We start from the raw sequence: 24,094 nt of genomic DNA on the forward strand, positions 1-24,094 counted from the left end.
CACCAGTCCATCGCAGGGCAGACAGACAGACATACACAATCACTCACACTTAGGGGCAATTTAGCATGTCCAATTAGCTTAACTGCATGTTTTTGGACTGTGGGAGGAAACCGGAGTACCCGGAGGAAACCCACGCAGACACGGGGAGAACAGGCAAACTCCACACAGAAATGACCCCGGTCACCCGGCCGGGAATCGAACCCAGGCCATTCTCGCTGTGAGGCAACAGCGCTACCCACTGGGCCACCGTGCCGCCCGAAACAGATATAGACATATAGAATTTGACGCATGGGCGAGTTTGTGGGCCCCACAGGGCTAACCTACAGATAGACAATAGTTTGACCAGTGCTAACAGTTAAAAAATATAAACTATGAACAGGTTTAATCCATTTACTTTACATACACATTGATGCCTGTTTTAATCTATTAATACTACATTCTATATCCACACAAGGAACGCTTTTTAATATCTTGGTATTAATACAGAATTCAGTTGATGTGCGCTCATAAGTGCTTCCACTCAGTGTCCACTGTATGAGCTCCACCTACCTTATAACGCCAATATATCGGTGTACAATTACAGACTGTAGTCATCTGGGGTGAGAAACTCTCCACTGATGAAGGACCATAGGCCGGCTAATACAAACTGTGCATCAGTCTCTAACTGTACACCAGCAAGGTGGAGCTACAATGTAGTGTTTGTAATAAAGTGGTCAGTGGGTGTAAGTGCCCACTTTACAAAAACAAGCACTTATTTATTAACAAATTAACACCCACCAACAGCCATCATGTAGTCCCAGCGGTCCAGCAGGCACATGTTGAAATGCAGGCCCTCTGGGGTGACCCCCACGTCAACGAGAGCATGATGGATGTCTGTGCTTTGGCACATGGCCAAGGTCCAGGCCACCAGGAACCAGAGGACCACCAGGAGGATGGCGGTCAGCAGGCGCAGCACACGCCAACTGGTCATGTAGGGGATCCGTTGGGCCGTGCGCGACAGGAACACCTTCAGCACCCTGGACAAGAACCAGAACAGTCCGTATGAGCTGAGAATGGAAGATATGTGATTGTTTTCTGTTTCATCGATATTTTTTAAACCCATTCATAGTGTAGATGAACTTGCAGGGCATTATCAAATTTGGCCATCATCAACATTCCACATAAAAACTCATGTGGTGGTTTTGGATAGTAAATAAAATGTCTATATCTGTGTTGTTGTCATGGCGACCCCTGGTTCCTATCATCACCACTGTATAGAAATCTGAGTTTTTCTACAAAAATGGTTCTGTAAGGCTCTTTATGGTTCTAATATGGTATTGTGAAAAGGCAAAAGAATCATTCTTGGCACCTTTAAGAGTGTAAAGCCACTTTGTCCTCATGATTGCTTGATTTGTTAAAAGGCAATGACTCAGTTGAGTCAGTCTGCAGTGATGCACTGTGAAATTCATTCCCGCTTCCTAAAACTCAGCTGCAGCGTTTCTGCCTGTCCAGGGACTGGACTTGGCAGGAAATTGAGGCTATGGCCGTTATTTGTCCGAGCCCAATCACCAGTCCAGAGAAAATGCTTTAGGTCAACACCACAGCCTGAGATATAGCTGCATATTTTATCGACTGAAGCTGCTCTCTGCCCTTTTCTATGTCTATCAGCTTGGCTGCTCATTGAGTTCTCACTGCCTCCATTTAGCCTTTTGCTCCGTGACAGATTCTTGTTTTCGGTCATGCAGTGGAAAGACAAATTAGCCAGAAAGTTCTCTATAGAGGAAGGCAATCAACATTATTATACTGGCTTATTATATTATACTGAGCAACTCATATATCTATCTATATACATGTATATATATATGTATATCATATGTATATATGTATATATCTGTTGTCGGAAGAAAACCTTGTATCTCTATTTTTCAGTTTCTGACATAATTTGAAAATGGTCGTTACCCGTAACAATGTGTGTAAATTTCCTGATGAATGGACTAATAGAATATATATATATATATATATATATATATATATATATATATATATATATATATATATATATACACACACACAGACACAGACTGTCTTATTACACTTTATCGGAAACCCCTCTCTTATAGTTCCACTTTAATGCCGTATGGTTAGCGACTGTAGCTCTGCTGATGGAGTGTTTGTGTTGGCCATCCTCTAGCCCTTCAAAGATGGTCAGTTTTTGACCACAGAGCCACCCTTGGCTGGATATTTCTGGGTGATGGACTACTTTTAGCCAAGCAGTGACATGCACACTATCATGTCAGTGTCACTGCTGTGGTCCACCACCCAAATAATATCTGCACAACAGCTTCCTGTGGTCATAAACTGACGAATGATGAATGGGGTCGAGGGGTTGATTTATGGTGCAGCAACAGATGGACTACAGTCTGTAAATGAACACCAATACAGTGGCCCTGTAAGGTAGGTGGAGCTCATAAAGTGGTCACTGAGTGTGAGTAGTTCAAAAACACTGTACCGTTGTAGTCTGAACACATACCGGTACAGCTTGAGGATCACCGTTCCGTAGACAGTAGCAAAGCCCAGGAGGCGAACCCATCTCAGGAGAATACAGCGGAACACGCTTGGCTGAAAGTAAAGTATCATCACCTACGAGAAAAAGACAACAAGAAATCATGAGCAAGGCAAATCCGCACATAAAAGCAGTGGGCGATACTTTTCTTTTCCAAATTCTGTCCACGTAGGCGCCTCCGTATGAGCTGTTGGCCGTCCAGGATGGAAGAAACAAAAGAAATCGTGGCCCATCCAGACAGGCTGCTTGACTGATTCTCTCACGTCGACAACTGACTAACGTTCTGTTTTGTTCTTTTTATCTGTTGCAGTGCTTTCCCACTCCAAAAGGCGGATCTGGGGCCTGGCACTCCTGCTGTTAGCCACTCCGATCGCTCTGATTCATCGCTGGCAGCCTTGGGACCGATCTGCCCGTGCAAATTAAAGTCAGTGTAAACACGGCTTCACGCGCCGTACCGAAACGCAGCGTCTACGAGGGACGAGGAGGCTGATTAAAAATGTATGACGGTGTGGAATCGTACATCCTCACGGAGCATGATCGCGCTGTGTCTGATGTCCGCGTACTGCATCTTTCATTTGATTTGCATTAATATTTGTACTGATTATCATATTTTATAACTCTTCTACCATTATATTATGCTAAAATTCAGAATTTTTGTCCCCTGATCCAATCTGAGTACTTCTGGTCTTTTCGTTTTCATGGATAAAACAGACACATCATTTAGGTGAGGCATGCTAGTCTGCTAACTAATAATACAGCAAAATTACTTCATTTTTAGTATGCACCTAATTCTGGCATGTGGTCAAATTTGACTGACCTACCTGATGATTTGGCTACCAGTACTTTAATATTCTGGAGTGAAATAACTTCATTTTTGATGCACATATTATACCCCAAATTGACATTTGTTTTTTTTGCTTATAGGCAAACAAAATTTATCAGTGACCCTCAGGGCGTTCTAGACCTAAATTAAAAAATAATACATAGATTAACTACCAACTACCAACTATGGACAACACTTTGATTTCCAATAGGACCAGTGTAGTGAGACCACTCTACACCTTCTGAAAGTTCTAGATACATCACTGACTGTACGAGTGGTATCCTGACTGATGTCTTCAGTTAGTTGGTAGGAATGGAAAACTGATACATACAAAATAAATATAAACTAAAGTCCTGTTTAAGCTTCATATAAATCACGGAGAGTCTTTTATAAGCTTAAATATCTGTGTTTAATCTAGAATATCCAAAAAAGTCCATGCGTTGACTGAATTGAATTTAATAAACTTTTTTTTTGTCCCCAACGTGCAATTCATAACTGGGCATCTAAACATATAGCACAAACATACAACATAAAGAAATCTACAGACAGCTATAGACAAACATCTTCATAAATAAGAAGTAGGTAAATAAAAATAAAATGCATACCCTGCTGAAAAACCAGCACAGACCCTAGCATGCATGTCATGCTGGTCTAAGCTGGTCTATGCTGGTGTGGTGCTGGTTTAGCTGGTCACCCCATCATGGCCATGATGGTTGACCAGCATACCAGCATCCGAAACACGACATATGCTGGTTTTGCTGGTGACTAGCAGTGCAGGTCTATGCTGGTTATTCTAACAGGGTAGTAAGCACATGGCTAACTGTGAATGGTCAGTGATCATCCTGATGGCCTCAAGCCCAAATAACACTCTCCGTCGGCCAGGCTGATGTGTAGGGCCGCAATAACAGCAACCCAGAGGTGACAATTCAAAGGCATGTGAGGAGTCATTAATAATAGAAAGTCCTTTTTTTAGGCTCTGTAGACGATTCTTGGGAGTGAAACCAAGAACATTCTTAAAAACAGTACGCAAAATAGATGAACAGAAAAAGATTTTAACTTCCTAAGAAAGTAAACGTGTTCATCTGGAGTGGAGGGGTCATTTTTAACATCTCTGAAACATGAGCGTGGTCAATTTCATTCAAAGTCTAAAGGTCATTACACCCTCAGCTAGAAAAACTAGCATAGTCCAGCATGCCAGGATGGCATACGTTGTGTTTTGGATGCTGGTATGCTGATCAACCAAACACCAGACCAGCATAAACCAGCATAAACTAGATAAACCATGACTGTACTGGGTGACCAGCTAAACCAGCATGGAATGCATGCTGGTCTGTTCTGTTTTTTTCTGTCAGGGCCAAATGTGAGTACATGACACAAAAATAGAAACTGAACGTGATGTGATTATTTTTGGAATTTCAAATTTTTTTTCTGCAACACAGAGAGTGGAGTCTTTCGGTCTGGTGACTCTGGGAAGGCTATATTCCATTTTGGAAAAGCTGAAAACTTGCGTTTGCTGGTCAAGACATCATTTGTAATACATGTGTTCAGTATAAGCTCCTGGACAACAATGGGATTGATAGATTGTCTCGTTCGATGTGTGGAAAATGGGTCGCAAAGCAGATGTTAATGATTGGCATTGCATTTGGGCAGCCAAAGGCCACAGCGTGAAGGAAGTAGCTGAATTTGCAGTTGTATATCAAAGCGCACAGTCATACGGGTCGACCAGCAGTGGCAAAAATCCCAGTCTACAAGAAATTCTCATCGGAATTGTGGCCGAAAGATGAAACTGACGGACAGGGACCGCTGGCGTGTTTCACGACTGGTGAATAACGTTTCAGTCACAGGTAGTGTTGTACCGGTATCAGAGCTGATACTGGTACTTAAAAGCAGTATCTTATCGGTGATGGGGATACCGATACCTGTGACTGACACCACGAAGCAATTTCTTATGCGACTGTGCGCGCCAGTAGACAGAACTGAACACCATTTCAGCGGTGAGGCACAACAAGCAGCAGTAAAAATGCTCATGGCAGGATCAGTTTTAGTTAATGCTACTGAAAGTGCGGAAGGAACCGCCAGACTTTTGGCGTAATGATATCCTTTAGCCTTGATTCAGCCTTTAGCATAGCAGCCTGCTAGCCAGGCCTGTGTGTCCACTAGCCCTGTCTGCGGTGCGCCTCCGTCAGTCAGCTGTAAAGACGGTGACATTTACGGAACTGACGCTCAGAGATGCAGCACAAAGGAAAAAGACGCACATAGGAGCCAAACGACTCGAGAAATTTGAATGTGAAACTCCGTTTGAGCCAAAGAAGCTTCTGTATGCTGATGTGTAAACACCACAGGCTTATCTGTTTACTGTTCAGCTCTGTTTTTTAATGTTTTTGCACAATAAAGATACTTTAGCTACATTTACTTAAGTTAAACATGCCTCTTATTACTAATTATATGTTAGTAAACACTAAACATACAGTGCATAAATAAAAATAAGTCTTCTTAAGCATCTAATAAATATATTCCAACAAGTAAATGCCATCTAGCCAAGCTAAGTAATTGTATGATTATCAGAACTTATAGGTGAGATAGGTTACATAGAGTATCGGTATCGGTACTCGGTATCGGCTGATACTAAAGGATTAGGTATTGTTATCGGAAGGGAGAAAGTGGTATCGGTCCATCCCTAATCACAGGTGACAATTTTTTTGTCTGGTGAGCTTAATTTATTAAGGTCTGAATGATATGCATAAATAAGTTGGTGGAATCGTATCTGATCATTGCTTTAAAAAATGAACCGCATCAGACGGATGTTTAGATTTAACTGATATTTCCCACCAATACTTGTTGATGTAGATGTTGTACTCTGAAAGGGCATAGCTTTCAGGTGACGCTGATAGATAAATGATTTCTCTGCTCCTTCGGACTGAGAACTCAGCCCGACTCCTTAACCACGATCGGATCTCCTTCAATCTGAGAAATGTTCTCTCACCAAAGAAGGTACTGTTGTCCCAATTTCTACTAAATGTTCTGTGAGTCGAGGTGTGCTGGACTGTATGAGGGAGACTGAAAGCAGCAGTGAGGACGGTGTTTAGGTCGATGAGCGGTGCACGCTGGTGTAGCAGTCAGTCTGGTACCTGAGTTTTCTTGTTGACTGGGCTCCTGCTCTAAGTTTGCGACCTGGAGAGTTTGAGGGTCCGCGGCCGACTGTGTGTGTGTTTGTATCATCAGATGGGAGCCGAGAAAGTGTCCTTCTCCCCCTCAACGCCCCGGCATTAATTAATCAGTGGATTTATTTTTAAACACGTTGCGTTAGAACTTGATGGACTCGTTAAAAATGCATGGAACTCCACAGCGGAGTAGAAGCACTCGGCGGCGCACGGCATGGTGGTAAGAAACGCACACACACACACACACACACTCACACACACACAGAGCCCTGAGTGCATCTTGGATCACGCGCATAGCTGAGTATCTCCCTGCCCTGCCTCTCTGCCGCACAGGGAGCGTCTATTTTTGCGTTTCTTCCTTCTTGTTCTTAAAGTGGCAAAAACTCTAATTTTCATTGTATCCCAAATGCAGATGATAAGACGTGTGTGTGATGATTGAAGCCCTATTTATTTATTAGGCTTACTGTTATCGATGTAGTTTATTTTGGACAAAAAAGAGTTTCTTAACGCAGTGGAATCTTCACATCAAGTTCAATGTGTTTTTCAAGCTTTTGAGACAGCAGGAAGAAGATGATGCATTTCTTGAGTAGTATCAGAGGTGTCGCCCAAACCGAATGCTGTGTGGGTGGGCTCTAGTTCATGGCCAAGTGGGTACTGGGACTTCCAAGAGGAAAGAATCAATGTGAACATCCCTCGAACTCGTAATTCCCACTCAGAAAGTCAGAGTTTCTCAAAAGTTGCTAATCCATGATGTTATTACAACATGACAGCACCTACAAGAAGTAACAGCATGTTTTACATGTTTTAACCCTTACAAGTAAAACTAGTTGACTTCTAGCCTTCATAACTTCAGAACGGTTTAAGTTACAGACATGATACACATATCAGACCATTCAGCAGACCCGGCCCTAACTAGCCAGCGTCATCGAGCTGTGACGTCAGTGTCAGTGAGTAATTCGGCTCGGAAAATCACCCAAAATCCTGATATTATTGCTCTACTGTTTGGCCTTCATATTCCAACAAAGTGTTAAAAATAATAACATGATTCACACATCAGATCACTTATCAGACTCTGCCTCACCATCCAGAGTGATTTCATCCACCTGTGACCGTCCATCAGCCAGCAATCCAGCTCCAAAATCACCCAGAGCCCACTCGCTACTGTTATATTACATCTCTGCTTTTAGCCTTCATATTATAAACAAAGGGTTAAAAATAGTGACATGATTCACACATCAGAGCACTCAGAAGAACCTACCATCACTAGCCAGAGTGAGAGAAACCGCTCTAACATCACACAACCCAAAAATACAGCACAAACACAGCCAGATCACTGTAAAACCTGCTACTGGCTCTCTGCTTTAGTCTTCACATTGCAACAAAAGGGTTAAACAGATTTTTACGTTTTCAAAGTGCATCATATGCTTTTTGTATATGACGCCAATAAACACAGCCAGATTTTTGACCCATCTGTGCACTTTCATGTCATTTTTCATGTAAATTAGTGGTTGTATATATAAACAGCACTTGGACTGTAAATGCTGAGCTTATTATGCACACATAGCAGCCAGATAAGAGCTGGTTTACTGTGAACATCCATTTTTTTCCTCAAATTGATGAAGTTGCACGCTTTTAGGTGGGAGGTAGGAGATTCCAAGTTGGAAATGTCCGAGCTGAGCGGATTTCTTCCAGTTTCTTCCACTTTCTTCCAGTTGTCCAGCCAGAATTTAGTAAGTGTTAAGGTTGTTTCACGTGTGTTTGCTTGAACTTGTGATCGGGGGTCTTCCCCAGACCCAGGGTTATCTGTCTTTGTCCTTTTGCGTCAGTCCCAGTTCAGAGAAGTTCAGTTGTGTTCACAGTGAGTTGTTTTGGTAAAAGCAGTGCATGGTTACATTGGTCTTTCTCACTCTTTCTCTCTCTCTCTTCAGAAGAGAGAAAGAGAGAACTAAAATCATTATCTCTCGCTCTCTCTTCCTACCTCTTTCCCTCTCTCGCTCTCTCTCTCTCCCTTTATCTCTCTCTCTGTATCTTTTTACCCCGTCAACCTTTCTCTCTCTTATCGTCTTACTTTTCTCTAACACCCTTTTTCTTGCTTTTTCGGTATTTTTCTCTCACTCTCTCTTCTCTCTCTCTCTGCTGACAGGCACAGATGGACTGGGAGGACGGCTAAGTCCTCTGAACAGAAGACGGTGGAGAGAAGCTGGGGAGAAAGCAGCGGTGCGTTCAGATGAACAGAGAATCGGAGAGAGTAGAGGCTTCAGGCCGCGTGAGGGAAGAGTCCACACAAATATTTCATCACACTTCCAAGAAGTTAACAGCACAAATTCTTCAAAATCCTTCAAACAACACGCCACTTTGTGCTTTTTCCGGCAAGGGTTCTTTAGTTCTTAAAGAACTATTTGAAAGCTTGATCGTGGAGACCCTGTTACAGATGGTTCTTTAACCCCTTAAAATCCCAGTCTCATTACATACTAATGTTCATGATTCTATATAAACCCATTTGCTTCACTAAAGAACCTTCTGAAGGGCCATCCTTTTTAAGTGTGTTGACCATCTCTCAGCACCTCCTTTGGTCCATCTGCCTCATAAAGACCAAAATAGGAGAAGACGTGAAGGTTTTGGAGCTTATAGGAAAATAAAAAGTGCAAATTATTACTGAATTAATGCAAAAGACAAGTGTAAATGTTCAGACTTACAGGGAAGTAGAGGAGAACAGCACCTGCCAAGATGGCCTCCAGCAGAATCAGACCCGAAGATTTGATTCTCTGAAACAGAGAGAGACAGTCTCTTAGAGCAGAGGGCCGTCCCACGTTGGGAGCTAATTCAGGTTCTCCTCCCTTGTGCTCCACTCTGCTAACACACAGCCCGGCTCTGCCACTTTGCATGGATTTTAATATCTACTCTCTCTATTCACCAGAGTCTGACACGGCGCCCTCACGAAGCCATTAGATCCCCAACCGTAATGAAAAGATGACATAAACCTGCCCCTGATCAAGCGTTAGTGTAGGGGGAACGCAGAACTATTCCTCAGTGGGTGTCTTTCTGAAATCTCTGACACTAATGAGCTGAAGAATACCAATACGGTTCTGCTTGGAGAGACCTATTTACGTCAGGTGAGCTGCTCCTTTAGGAGCGGGGGAGTCCAGCGGAGGCTTACAGTCATATGCAAAAGTTTGGGCTTCTACACACTTAAAAAAGATGGTTCTTAAAGGATTCTTTAGTAGAGAAAATGGTTCGGTATAGAACCATGAGCACTCAAAGAACCCTTTGCATGATTAAAGGGTTCTTTTAATCAAGAAAGCATTCTTCAGATTGATGGAGATTGTGTTTTATATGGTTCTATATAGAACCAAAAAGGTTCTTCTGTTGTTACAGGCTTGACATTGTAACAACAGAAGAACCCTTTTGGTGCTGTATAGAACCCTTTTTTTTAGAAGGTTCTATCCACATCTACAGCACATTGTCCATCAATCTGAAGAACCCTTTCATGATGCAAAGAGCTCTTTAATCAAGCAAAGGATTCTTTGAGTGTTCATGGTTCTATACAGAGCGATTTTCCTTAGTAAAGAACCCTTGAAGAACCATCATTTTAAGAGTGTTGTCAAATGTTGTGTTGTGTTGATTTTCTAAGTGAACACATCCTCAACACTTCTGCACATTTTATTGCACAATTACTGTTTAGAGCACATATTAGGAAAAAAACATAAAAGGCAGCTTGTGCAAAAAAAGTGAACGTTTTTCGGAGTGTTTGGTCAAATAAGTCATAAAAACTGAACTGTTATGTGTTTTTAAACTAATATTTTTGTATGATTTTTCAAAATCTCTGTAATTTATGCACTGAGATGTAAACATATTTATCAATGATTGTGTTTACATGCACTTAATAATCCGATAACTGCAGAAAATCAGATTTTTGGCAGTAATCCGATCAACACGTTTACATGCACTTGAGTAATCAGATAATGGGAAGACTCCGGGTCTACATGAGTCAGACAGTAATCAGATTTCTGCTTTGCAACCAGCCGATAAACTCACAGAAGAAGACGTGATGTAAACATAAATGTAAAACTCAAACTTCATGCTGCGGCTTTTTTTTAAAGACATTGAGCCACTTTACCTCTCAGCACTGCAGTAACACTGGTGGTGTGTTAGTGTGTGTTGCGCTGGTGTGAGTGGATCAGACACAGCAGTGCTGCTGAGCTAAAACCAGATTTCTTAATCAGATTTCTAGACCTTACTCTGATCACACTCTAATCAGAGTGTGCTGTTTACACGACCATTTGAATAATCAGATAACTGCAGAAATCTGATAATGATCGGATAACTGACTGCATGTAAACACACTCAATTTTTTAGGCCAAAACTCTTACCACTATCGTTAAACAGTGTCTCAGGCACCAGGCAGTGAATTCATAACCATATCTCATGTAATACCTTTCTGTGAGGGAGCTTTTAGACGTGGACGTCTGGTTCCTATCACCACCACTGTGAACAGTTCTGACTCGGTTGCTCTAGAATGGAGCATTTCACACCAAACCACTCTGAATGACATTTAATTATGCATAGATTTTGGAAAACTTATGGAATTCCCCTTCAAACTACTGTCTGTCATGGTTTCCTTGCGCTGACCCTGCCCCGTCTGTGTCTAACTCGTCTGGACACCCTAGCCCTGCCCCCTGTTGTCATCTGTCTCACCTGTGTTCAGTTTGCCTGCATTGTTACCGTCTTTGTTTCAGAAAGTGTTAATGTTGAAAATGCATTAATGTGACTTTGAAAATATTACATATCTTAAAAATGATGTACAACCCCAAAAAAGTTGGGACGCTGTGTAAAATGTAAATAAATGCAAATAAAAACAGAATGCAATTTTTGATAATCAATCAAATTGGCAAGTCCCAACTTTTTTGAAATGCGTTGCTGCCATCAAGTTCTAAATGAGTTAATATTTTTCCTGAAATGGTCTCACTTTCAACATCTGATATGTGTTCTATGTTCTATTGTGAATAAAATATGGGTCATCATTTATTTATATTTTACACTGTGTCCCACCTTTCTGGAATAGGGGTTGTATTACAATATGCAACTATGAAATAACTGTTACGGCAGCATGCTTGAACAAATTATTTAATGGACTGTGCTGACCTTGTTGCGGCGGAAGTGGTAGACCACCGGCATGCTGATGAAGTCCAGCAGCATGCAGAGGCCCTGGAAGGAGGCCACGGCCACCCGCAGGACGCCGTCCTCCTGTGCCAGACACGGCGAGTCGTCCCGACAAAAGGAGCAGCCCTCGCGACACGGCAGGCATCGCACGGACACGTCCGAGGGCTCGTCACTGTAGAGACCCTGCTCCGACTCTGCTGACCACAGAGAAATCAGAGAAAATGCTTTTATTTACGCTCCCCAACAACCTCATCACACATTTATACACATACAAAACTCATTAACTGACTTAAAATTCTTTTGTGTGTTATTTCCTTGAATTAAATGTGAATTTTCTGACAAAATAAAAGCCCTTGCATAAAGTGACCGTATTCTTGTCCACATTTTCATGATGCATTCTCAGCATTAGATTCCTCCCCCTGGAAAATCTGAACTCACTCATGCAATCTATTGAATCTGGTCAAATTTTACTGCCTAAATAATATTTTTTAATTAATTAACTGTCCTAATTAATTAATTAATTAATTAACTTGCTTGCCAAGTCTTCTTGTCAGCTTTTATGTGTAAAAATCATTCATATTGATGTAGATGAAGCTAAATGTACCCGCATACAGTTTGAAAAAAGATGGTTCTTCAAGGGTTCTTTAGTAAATGAAATGGTTCTATTTAGCGCCATGAGTTCTTGCTTAAATGGTTCCTTGCATGGTGAAAAAGTTCTTCAGATTAAAGGAAAAAAAACTGTAATATGGTTCTCTTTAGGATCTTTTTAAAAAAGGTTCTATATAGCACCAAAAAGGGTTCTTTTATTGTTACAAGCTTGAAACTATAACAACAGAAGAACCCTTTTTGGTGCTATATAGAACCATTTTCAAAAAGGTTCTATACGGAACCATACACAACACATGCTCGATCAATCTGGAGAACTATTTCCCCACGCAAAGAACCATTTAAGCATGAGAAGGTCCTATATAGAACTCATGGTTCAAAACAGAACCATTTAATAAAGAACCTTTGAAGAACCATCTTTTTAAATACTCTTAAAAAAGACAATGTTCATCAAGCGTTCTTTAGTAATGAAAATGGTTCTATGTAGAACCATGATCAGTCAAAGAACTCTTTATATGAGTAAAACATTCGTTGCATCTTGAAATTGTTCTTCAGATTGATGGAGAATGTGTTGTATATGGTTCTATATAGAACCTTTTTGAAAATGCACCAAAATGGGTTCTGCTATTGTTACAAGCATGACATTATAACAATAGAAGAACACTTTTTGGTGCTATATAGAAGCATTTTCAAAATGGTTCTATACAGAACCATATAGAACACATTCTCCATCAATCTGAAGAACGATTTCACAGTGGAAAGAACCATTTAAGCACGAACTGGTTTTTAACAGAGCCATTTATTAAAGAACCTTTGAAGAACCATCTTTTTTAATACACTCTTAAGAAAGATGGTTCTGCAAGGGTACTTTAGTAAAGAAAATGGTTCTATACAGAACTATGAACACTCAAAGAACACTTTGTATGAGTAAAGGTTTCTTTGCATCACGAAAGTGTACTTCAGATTGATGGAGAATGTGTGGTATATGGTTCTATACAGAACCTGGTACTATATAGTACCAAAAGGAATTCTTCTATTGTTATAATGTCAAGCTTGTAACAACAGAAGAACCCTTTTAGGTTGGAACTTTTACCATGCAAAGCAAATGGTTCTAAACAAAACTCATGGTTCTAAATACAACCATTTACTAAAGAACCCTAGAAGAACCATTTTTTAAGAGTGAAGTACTTGAAAACTACATGGGTAAAACTCACAAACATGTATTGTAAAAATATAATATATTAATATACACCAATCAGGCATAACATTCTGACCTCCTCCTTGTTTCTGCGCTCATTGTCCATTTTATCAGCTCCACTTACTATATAGGTGCACTTTGTAGTTCTACAGTTACAGACTGTAGTCCATCTGTTTCTCTGCATACTTTGTTAGCCCCCTTTTACCCTGTTCTTCAGTGGTCAGGACCCTCATGGACCCTCACAGAGCAGGTACTATTTGGGTGGTGGATCATTCTCGGCACTGCAGTAACACTGATGTGGTGGTGGTGTGTTAGTGTGTGTTGTGCTGGTACCGAATGCATAAGTTCTGAGCGCAGTCAACAAACTCACATCTGTAGAGCCCAACACACAACATGCGACTTCACAACTGGCGGGAGCAGCTAAACAGCTGTAATGGCCAATTTGCCCCCAACTGTGTCTGAACACAGCACATAAATACATAACAAATTTACAGCAAACCCAGCATGCATCAGTTCTAGCTGCGTCTCTGGGGCGTAAGGGAAACATGTACATGTGAGTGGCCTGAATTCTACACTCTAATAAAGCGTCCCGCTGCTGTAGAGCCCCTCATTTGTGTGAACAGCCCTCGCTCCCCTTTATGTAAATGAAGCAGCGTTTTCCCGCACTGGTGTGGTTTCATTAAGAAACGGCGCAGTCTCGTTTCACTGGTGACTCATGAGCTATTTTTAGATCCCTTAATGCGCGCGTGTGCGTGGAAGGATGAGAGGACTATGTAAAGTGGGATGTCGCCCATAGCAACCGGGATTCACCATGAATATGGATTCACGTTTTGGGTTTTTTTTGGGTGTCTTGTTGTGTATAGGAAGGTGACGGGAGGTGAAGTTCCTGTACTATTCCAGTTAATCTTCTGAATGACATCCTGATACCATAAAATATACCAAATACGGGGGGAACCAGGACCTAATCAATTTATTTGGACCTTGTGAAAGCCTTAAAATCAGAATTCTGGAGGGAAAGTAAACTTCCATTGGGGAAAAATAGATGCTCATATATGAATTTAGGTAAAGGTCATTTTCACAGTGTCGTATTTTAGCCTGCTTGACCCTCGCAATGGTGAGCTTCCACCCAACTGTGGTCCATCTTATGCTATAAATAATTTCTGTATTTCACCCCAGCACGTTTGCACATCCCTCTCATCACCCATTGTTTCATTCAAGAGCACATTCACCCATTCCTCCAACTCCGGAGCTATTAGGAACACATCTATAGACTATAACGTTTACATTAGAGAGAGAGAGAGAGAGAGAGAGAGAGAGAGAGAGAGAAAATATATAGAAAAATATGGATGAAATTAAATGTCTCCTGCCTACACTCTTAAAAAGTTGGCTCTTCAAGGGTTCTTTAGTAAACTAAATGGTTCTATTTACAACCCAAATTCCAAAAAAGTTGGGACGCTGCTTGAAAATGTAAATAAATGTAAATAAAAACAGAATGCAATGATTTGCAAATCTCATAGACCCATATTTTATTCACAATAGAACACAGAACACAGATCAACATGAGACATTTTACCATTTAATGAAAAACATTAACTCATTTAGAACTTGATGGCAGCAACGCATCTCAGAAAGTTGGAGAGTATATGGAGCCATTGTGTAGCTTCCCCTCTTCTTTTAACAACAACCGTCTGGGAAGTGCGAAGACCATTTGCTGGAGTTTCGTTTCATGATGCACCAAATGTTTTCTATTGGTGAAAGGTCTGGACTGCAGGCTGGTCAGTTCAACATCCGGACTCTTCTTCTGCGAAGTCATGCTGCTGTGATGGATGCAGTATGTGGTTATCATTGTCTTGCTGAAATATGCAAGGCCTTCCCTGAAAGAGACGCTGTCTTGGTGGGAGCATATGTTGTTCTAAAACCTCTATATACTGTTCAGCATTGATAGAGCCTTTCCAGATGTGTAAGCTGCCCACGCCACGTTCCTGAGCCCATGCAGTGATTTCCAGTACAAAATCATGCCTGCTTTTATTGCAGTGCCGTCTGAGGGCCCAAAGATCACGAACATCCAATGTTGATCATCGACCTTGTCTCTTGCGTACAGAGATTTCTCCAGATTCTCTGAATCTTTTGATGATATGATGTACTGTAGATGGTGGGATTTCCAAAGTCTTCACAATTTTACGCTGAGGAACATTTTTCTGAAATTGTTCCACAACTTTTAGACGCAGTTTTTCTCAGATTGGTGAACCTCTGCCCATCTTTGCTTCTGAGAGACTCCGCCTCTCTAAAATGCTCTTTTTATACTCAGTCATGTGAGTTAGTTGCAAATTGCTCCTCCAGCTGTTTTTTATTAGTACCACTTACTTTTCCAGCTTTTTGTTGCCCCTGTCTCAACTTTTTGGAGATGCCATCAAGTTCTAAATGAGTTAATGTTTTTCATGAAATGGTAAAATGTCTCACTTTCAAAATCTGACGTGTTCTATTGTGAATAAAATATGGGTCTATCAGATTTGCAAATCATTGCATTCTGTTTTTATTTAGTTATTTACATTTTACACAGCGTCTCAACTTTTTTGGAATTGGGGTTGTAGAACCATGAGTTCTGTTTAGAGCTATTTCATGCTTAAATGGTTCTTTGCATGGTGAAAATGTTCTTCAGATTGATGGAGAACGTGTCATTTATGGTTATATATAGCACCAAAAAGGGTTCTTCCATTGTTATAATGTCAAGCTTGTAATAATAGAAAAAACATTTTTGGTGCTATATAGACCCCTATTCAAAACATTCTACAAAACATTCTCCATCAATTTAAATCAAAGTAAATCAAAAATCAAAGGCAAATTATACTGTATTAAACAGTTATTGTATGGCTACTGTATTATTATTGTAAGAATAATAGAAGAATACAGGATCATCAGCTTTACTGTAACAGTAGAGCCTTAAAATCAAACATACTTTTCTGATGCCTCATTTTTCCTGCAATCTAATTTTGTTTTACAGTAGGTTTCCATTATTTTTATGTTAAAAATGCTGCATTACTCTCCATATTACAAGGTAAATACAAGTTTATATTTAGCTAGTGGCAAAGTTAATTAACATTAGCCTAGCTAGCTAACACTAGCTAGCTATCAAATAGCATGCTAGCTTTGTTTGCACAACCTGTACCAGCATAAAAGCCTAGCATGGGACATTAAAGTGAGTTTACTGTTTATTTTATGTATTTTTTGTGCAGTTCAGGCTGAAACACTTCTTATAACTTCAGTGTATAGACGGGTATATGAAGTTGTTTTTGGGACATCACAGAAGCAATGAATTCAAAATTAGCTGCTTAGCTTTAGCGTATGGACGATATGGACTGGGCAACAAACAAAAGGTATTTGAAAATTTCAGCTTTCAGTCCTCCATTTAGACATTTTTCCAAGGAAATCTGCAGGGATATCTTTCCAAACTTCCAAAGTTCAGTCTTAGAAGTTGCATTTTCTACTTCTCACCATCCAAGTAATCCCAAACACATGAGCCCCGCTGACTTTTGCGCTGTGCACATTTATATTTTAAGCAGCTTCTGAGGGCGGTAAAGGGGACGGTAATAGAAATGTAAATAAGGTAATACGTTTGAAACGTATCCTGATATGTTCCTCTTATTCTTCCCCCCCTAAGGGCTGGAAAATAGAACAAATTACATAATGCATGGAAAACAAACAGTTGTGTATGATACGCAGCTCCGACGGAGAAGATCAAACGGCGCTCCTCGAGCTATCAGCGGTGTAATTGCCGGCTGATGAACCGAGACACAACTGGAAGGCGCTATCTGTTTGAGTTAGCATCGCCCACGGCTAATTAGGGCTGCGTTCTGATAGACAGCGATGCTCTCAGATTTAATGATCTGGATGCAAAGTACCTGAGCAGCCACAAGCAAGCAGTCATTAGACGGTTCTCCCTGCTCCAAATCCGGATTTAAGCCTTGTTTCATTTCAGGGGTTTCATCTCTAACCCAGCTAGCGTCAGCGCTAACTAAAGCATGCAGTAATTTCATATGAATTATTTCTCACTCATAGCCAGAGTTACACCTACTCCAGTACAATGTTAATGGATTTGTATGCTCCTAAAAAAGACGGCTCATCAAGGGTTCTTTAGTAAAAACAATGTTTCTACATAGAACCATGAACACTCATGCTTTAATGGTTCTTTGCATGGTGAAATGGTTCTTCACACTGATGGAGAATGTGCTGTATATGGTTCTATATAGCATCGAAAAGGGTTCTTTTATTGTGAGAAGCTTGATAACAATAGAAGAACACTTTTTGGTGCTACATAGAACCATTTTCAAAAAGGTTCTATGCAGAACCATCTACGACACATTCTCCATCAATCTGAAGAACCGTTTCACCATGGCAAGAACCATTTCAGTAGGTATAAAGTTCTTTGAGTGTTCATCGTTCTATCCAGAATTGCTGTCATACTAAAGAACCCTTAAGAACCATCTTTTTTAAGCTTGGAAGGACTTTTTACTTAGTGACTAGCATTTAGCTCTTAGCGTTTCTGTCATGTTATGTTATGTTTGTGAAAAGTGTTGATAAAAAAACAGACGAATTGAGCTCCAGCCCATATGCTGATAAATGCTGCAAGTTTTATGAGGTTCTACTACAGTTCTAGAGGTGGTACTGGAAGGGTTTTTGAGCTGAAACTTTGGTATTTCTACTCAACACCCTCAGAAAAGAACTGTACCTAATTTACTCATCACTGATCTCCCTGGAGGTCTGATCTGAGGAGAGTTGTTGGAGAAAGTATCAAAACAAACAGAAAAACTTCACAAGTTCAGACTTGAACATGTCATTACAGACTGTAAATCAAAGTGCAGTTCATTATGTAACTGTGTAAACTGAGGGAAACTCTCAGGGCCATCTAGGCCTGCAGAGAAGGCCTAATCATTTCTGTGAAATTAAAGAAAACACTGTCATTTTTCGTTCTTTGTAGGTAGATACAGCCAACCGAGCTATCCCATTGGTTAGGATTTCAGGAGCTGAACAGAAGGCCTTGTGTATGTGGTGTTTCACTGTACGGATGGGTTAAATGCGGAGGTGAAGTTTCCCCGTTGTGGGATAAATAAGGGTGACTTAATCACTCTGTTTAATGTAGAATTGTCAAAATAAGTTAACGTAAAATGCCGCTCACATATGTAGTGTAGCGCTAACATACCACTAGAATCCCATAGATGTGCTAATAGAAATTATTGTAGAAGTGAGTTTTTTCCAAGTTTTTGACTACTTTATTGCCCGAACTGAAGGCCTAGCTCTAATAGTCATGGTTCATCACAGTATGTGACTAATTATGCAACTATACAATTACATGTAAATAATTTGTACTGTAAAAAAAAAAAACAGCACAATGACAATTACACCTGTAGAGTTTTAAGGGTTTGGAGTTGGTTTTCCCAGAACGACACTAAAGGATTCACCTTTCGTTCTATTTCTAACTCACCTGCTGCTCTGTTTCACTGGGGAATAGCCCTGTATAAGGAAACAAGCCCTCTGAAAATACACAGAGTATCTAAAAACAGCCCACTCTTTAGGTGAGGGGGTGGGGTGAGGAGGTGAAACACTCACTTGAAACGCCGTTGAGTGCCACTCGGCTGGGTGAGTAGAAGCCTCTCTTGCACTGGCACTTATACTTGTCCAGAACGAAGCCGTGTCCTGGGACGGGTTTACACTGAGGAGAGGAGAGAGGGAGGGGACAGTAAACAGACCAGTGACAGATTAGTTAATAAAGCAGCATCACTACAAAACGCTGGTGATATTTAAACTTCTCATATCTGAAAATGTTCTAATATTTCATGCTTTCCCTGAGGTCCTTTTACAATGTTTGTTTGTTTTTATGTAATTTTTTCCCCACCACAGACGACGCAACAGATGTTTGGTGTTCACATTTTGATTCTTTTGGAGCTGCAAGGCACAAACACTAGAAGTCAATAGTCACCGAAAACGTTTCCGTAAATACAAACCCAAAACTTTTCTCATCCCCGTCAAACCACCTCTTGGCCTTTATTAAGGTCATGCAGACTTGTTAAGGACACTGAATGACTTTCTCTTAACTATATAAATTGTTGTAAACTAAAAAAATGAACATTTTAGACAACAGGTGTTTTGCTGAATCATACGCCACGCAGACACATGAATTCCGCAGGTTACGTTAGTGATTCCTGTTGTTTCGATTTACAAATAATTGTTAATCTTAATAAAGTAAAAGAAACTAAAAAAAGAAACTAAAGCAATTTTGAGTGTGATCTAGTGACTATATACCAGCGTGACTTGCGTGGGCTTTGGAATTCTGCCCATTCTGTCCATTTTTGTAGCTCACAGTAAATCACGCTGTGTCCTAAACCGCATCAACAAGCCTATGCAACCTTAATGAAGATCTGAAGGTAGTCTGAGTGGCTTGTGAAAAGTTTTGGGGATGTATTTGCCAAAAAAAGATTTGGGTGACTATTGACTTCTAGTGTCTGTTAGCAACATTAGCCTCGTAGCAGAATTTTGAGACCAAACATGTCTTGGCTGATCGACTAGATCTGGGATAAGTGGAACATTGTGTAAATTGGATTTTTTTGCCAAACCATCCTTTTAAGACCGACATATGGAAATAAGCTCTGTTCTGATTGGTTGTGCTATTTTGTGCCTTATAAAAAATCAGTCCAGGTTACAACATTCCTTATAACTTGGAGCTAAAGTGCTGTAGGCTGAATAGGTGGATGTATGTAAATGTTTGGATGACATCATAAAAACAAGCAATTCAAAATGGGATTGAATGGATTAAAAATTTGTTTGTTTATTTGTTTGGCTCAGTAATCTGTTCAGTTTCTTGTCAAACATATTTTGCTACTCATTCCTCAAACCAGTGGTGCAGCTACAGCATGTTAATGCATGTTAAGGCCTTATCATCAACAATAAGCATCCAGAAACCTGACTTTATCCACTCTACGAGAAAATGCTGAGGGTGTGTATTTTTGTTTACAGCTCACACACATGTGCATTGTTTTCGTCTCCACTCTATGAACCCAGAGCTACCGACCTCATTATTACATTAAGCTGACTTTGTCGGAGTTCCTGCAGCTTGGTTAATAAGTCTCTGAGCCATGTTGCCAAAGTATAAAACTGATACTAATTAACATCCGATCAGGAATCAGAAGTTTTTGCGTGGTTAAAATGTGCTGGAAAAATGGAACCTCCAAAAAAATATTCTGTACCAAAACTTGTTTGTAAACTGTGAATTGCATGTAAATTGTAAGGCTGGCTTGAAAAATATGAGCTCTGGATTCGTTTGTTATTTCTGAGGAGATTATATATATCATATATGTAATGTATATATATGTAATGGAACGTCAATGCAAAATAAGTGGAAAAACAGGAGAGAAACAAGCAATCATAATGAAAAACTCTCTGAAAGCATGAAGAAGAACCAGTGAGAGGAACCAAGACTCAAAAGGAAAAGCCGAATAAGGGGGATGAGTAAGAAACATTTAGAGGAACCAAAACTCAACAAGAAAAACTCTCTAAGAATGTGAGGAAGAAACACTGAGAAGAACCAAGAAACTCCCTAAGAACATGAGGAAGAACCACTGAGAGGAACCAAGGCTCAAAAGGAGAATCTCCCTAAGAACATGAGGAAAAACCACTGAGAAGAACCAAGAAACTCCCTAAGAACATGAGGAAGAACCACTGAGAGGAACCAAGGCTCAAAAGGAGAATCTCCCTAAGAACATGAGGAAAAACCACTGAGAAGAACCAAGAAACTCCCTAAGAACATGAGGAAGAACCACTGAGAGGAACCAAGGCTCAAAAGGAGAATCTCCCTAAGAACATGAGGAAAAACCACTGAGAAGAACCAAGAAATTCCCTAAGAACATGATTAAGAACCACTGAGAGGAACTAAGAGTCAAAAGGAAAAGCTTAGTAAGAGGATAAGTAAGAAATATTAAGAGGAACCAAGACTTTAAGGAGAAACTCTCTAAGAGCATGAGGAAGAACCACTGAGAGGGACCAAGACTCAAAAGAAGTAACCTGTTCTCCTCTGGGCCGCAGTAGATTGTGCTGTTAGCATATAAAAGTACTAAATATTGGTGCTGAAATGCTTCTGTTGGGGCTGACGGGTGTTCGGCACTCAGACGGTAAATTGTAGGTTTCTTTGTCTTTAAATAGCGGATCTCCGCCTTCTTCCACACACAGCTTCCTCTCCTGTCTCTTTGCTCCACAGTCACATGCCAGAGTCTCAGCAGGCAGGGCTGAAAGGCCTCTATGTATGAAGTACCGTCGAGTGGGTTTAATTAACGAAAGGGCAAGGCTTTGATTAGGGCTGGATGTTAATTCACACTACCTCTGTGGGGATATGATATGCTTTATGACAGCATCTATACCGCGGAATACCCTTTTCATTGGTCTGCATTGACTACTGTGGCCAAAAAGGGGAAAAAATCATATATTTTCAGGTTTGATTTTCAAATCTAAGCTCTACATTTGATTTGATGTTAAATATTTTATGTCCTAAAGAGATATTCTTTCACAATGACATACGTAACCATCACTACATCTGTTGCAAACATGCCTACTCACCTCCTACAGTGGGGCCAAAACAGTCTCTAGAGCATGCATGTCAAACTGGGGACCTTCCAGGCTTTCAGTGCTAAAGATTAGCGTTTACTCTCTTCTAACATCCTGAATTCAGTTCAAGAAGGCTGTGCTAATTAGCTGATGAACTGAATCAGGTGTGTTTAATGAGGCAGTGTGCTAAAGTCTGCAGTGTTTTGGCCTGCGAGGACTGGAGCCTGACACATGTGCTCTAGAGTGAGATTTCCTGCTTTAAAGACTAGAAAACCTTCTCCTGATGATGTATCTTGAAGGTGGGAGGAACTTAAAAATACTGTCCACTAAAAGTATGTAGACAACCGTCCTAAGGACTGAGTTCAAGTGTTCCAGCCACACCTATTGCTAACAGGTGTATAAAATCAAGCACATAACCTTGCAAACTCCATAGACAAACATTGGCAGGATGGTAAAATGAGTTGTACTGAAGAGCTCAGGGACTTTAAAGATGGCACTGTCATAGGATGCCACCTCTGCCACAAGTCAGTTTGTGAAATTTCTGTCCTGCTAGACCTGCCCCGGTCAACTGTAAGTGCTATTATTGTGAAATGGAAACATCTAGGTGCAACAACAGCTCAGTCACAAAGTGGTAGACCTCATAGAGCAGGGCCTATCGCCTGTCCTCTGTTCGATCACCGTTATAAACTGCCTCTGGGAGCAACATCAGCACAGAACTTTACATCAGGGGCTTCTGGAAATGGGTTTCCATGGCACAGCAGCAGCAGATCACTATGCCAAGCGTCGGCTGGAGTGGTGTAAAGCACACCACCACTGGACTCTGGAGCAGTGGAAACGTGTTCTCAGGAGTGATGAATCACGCTTCACTATCTGGCAGTCTGATGGATAAATCTGGGTTTGATGCCAGGAGAACGTTACCTACCAGAATACATAGTGCCAAAGTTTGGTGGAGGAGGGATAATGGGCTTTAAATCACCAAACTGTTCACATCACATGACACAGAAAAAAAACACTGTAGTTTAAGAAACGCTGCTAAAGACCGATGTTAATACCAAGTGTGAACAGGGCTGAAGTTGAAGTTGTTATAATTGTATAAATTTGGACTACTACCATAGAGCTTAAACTTATGTTTAAGCCTGCTGCTGATGAACTGAAGTCAGACGGAGGTTTGGGAGCTTTCAAATTGGCAGATCATTGAAACAATTAAGGTGTTTCCTAGACAACCAAGCAAATAAATCAGATAAATCAAAGCGTCTCGAATTCATTCTGGCGTAGACTGCGACGGAAATTTTACCTCCTACTGACTCGCCTTGGCAGAGTCTGTCTGCAGGGGGATATATTTGGATGTGAGCGAGTGTGTGTGTTCATGGCCTGCAGTGACAGCAGACCCTCAGGACGGCCTTCAGCTTCAGCCCATGCTGACCCGGCTGCCTCTACTGTGATAATAAATAAACCAGGGAATGTTCCGGTGTCAAGCCCCCAGAGTTCGAACATCGTCTCAGAAGGATCCTGACCAATCTCCCTGACCAGCTGCCACCTCACTGCTGTGTTCGTATAGTGAAAGCTAAGCTTCTGGGCTGTTTTTGCATCGGAACATCTTAGGCTGGCTTAGCACAGAGAAACTTTCATGCAACTATTTGCATGGTTTTGGGTACATGCAACTTAATTTCCATTCAGTTGCTCCACTAGTTAACCAAATGAGCAGCTCTTATTTGTTGGTACATCATATCGTTTTCACTATATAATTTCATTAAAAAAGAAAAACAAATGGCGACACAAACAGCTGGAGAGCTCCTTTTCAACCACTTTCTGTTTTACTTTCTTGTCTATTGCACCAGTGAAATAAATGTTTGAAACAATATTTTTCGACATGGACATGAGATGTATGATCTGCATTTGGCTGTCTTATGAATCTTATTTTACGAAGTTGAGATGCTTGCAACTGTTGTGGCTGAGTTTCACATTGCAGGATGCTTTTTTTTACAATTCAGGTGAAATTTAGTTTTATGTAAGTT

The 24,094-nt window shown here is 40.7% G+C and overlaps 1 protein-coding gene across 1 annotated transcript in view; it reads right to left on the bottom strand.

The window, feature by feature from the left end:
* gpr158b (G protein-coupled receptor 158b) overlaps nucleotides 1–24,094 on the bottom strand; it is a 75,856-nt gene that overhangs the window by 12,636 nt on the left and 39,126 nt on the right. The window contains exons 3-7 of the mRNA XM_036596977.1: nucleotides 19,095–19,197; nucleotides 11,669–11,880; nucleotides 9,223–9,291; nucleotides 2,510–2,619; nucleotides 778–1,016 (exon numbers count right to left, since the gene is read on the bottom strand). Of these exons, the coding sequence (XP_036452870.1) occupies nucleotides 778–1,016; nucleotides 2,510–2,619; nucleotides 9,223–9,291; nucleotides 11,669–11,880; nucleotides 19,095–19,197 (733 nt within the window). The remainder of the gene's footprint in view (nucleotides 1–777; nucleotides 1,017–2,509; nucleotides 2,620–9,222; nucleotides 9,292–11,668; nucleotides 11,881–19,094; nucleotides 19,198–24,094) is intronic.

This window comes from Colossoma macropomum, unplaced genomic scaffold (assembly GCF_904425465.1).
Source record: "Colossoma macropomum unplaced genomic scaffold, Colossoma_macropomum, whole genome shotgun sequence".
Taxonomy (NCBI): domain Eukaryota; kingdom Metazoa; phylum Chordata; class Actinopteri; order Characiformes; family Serrasalmidae; genus Colossoma; species Colossoma macropomum.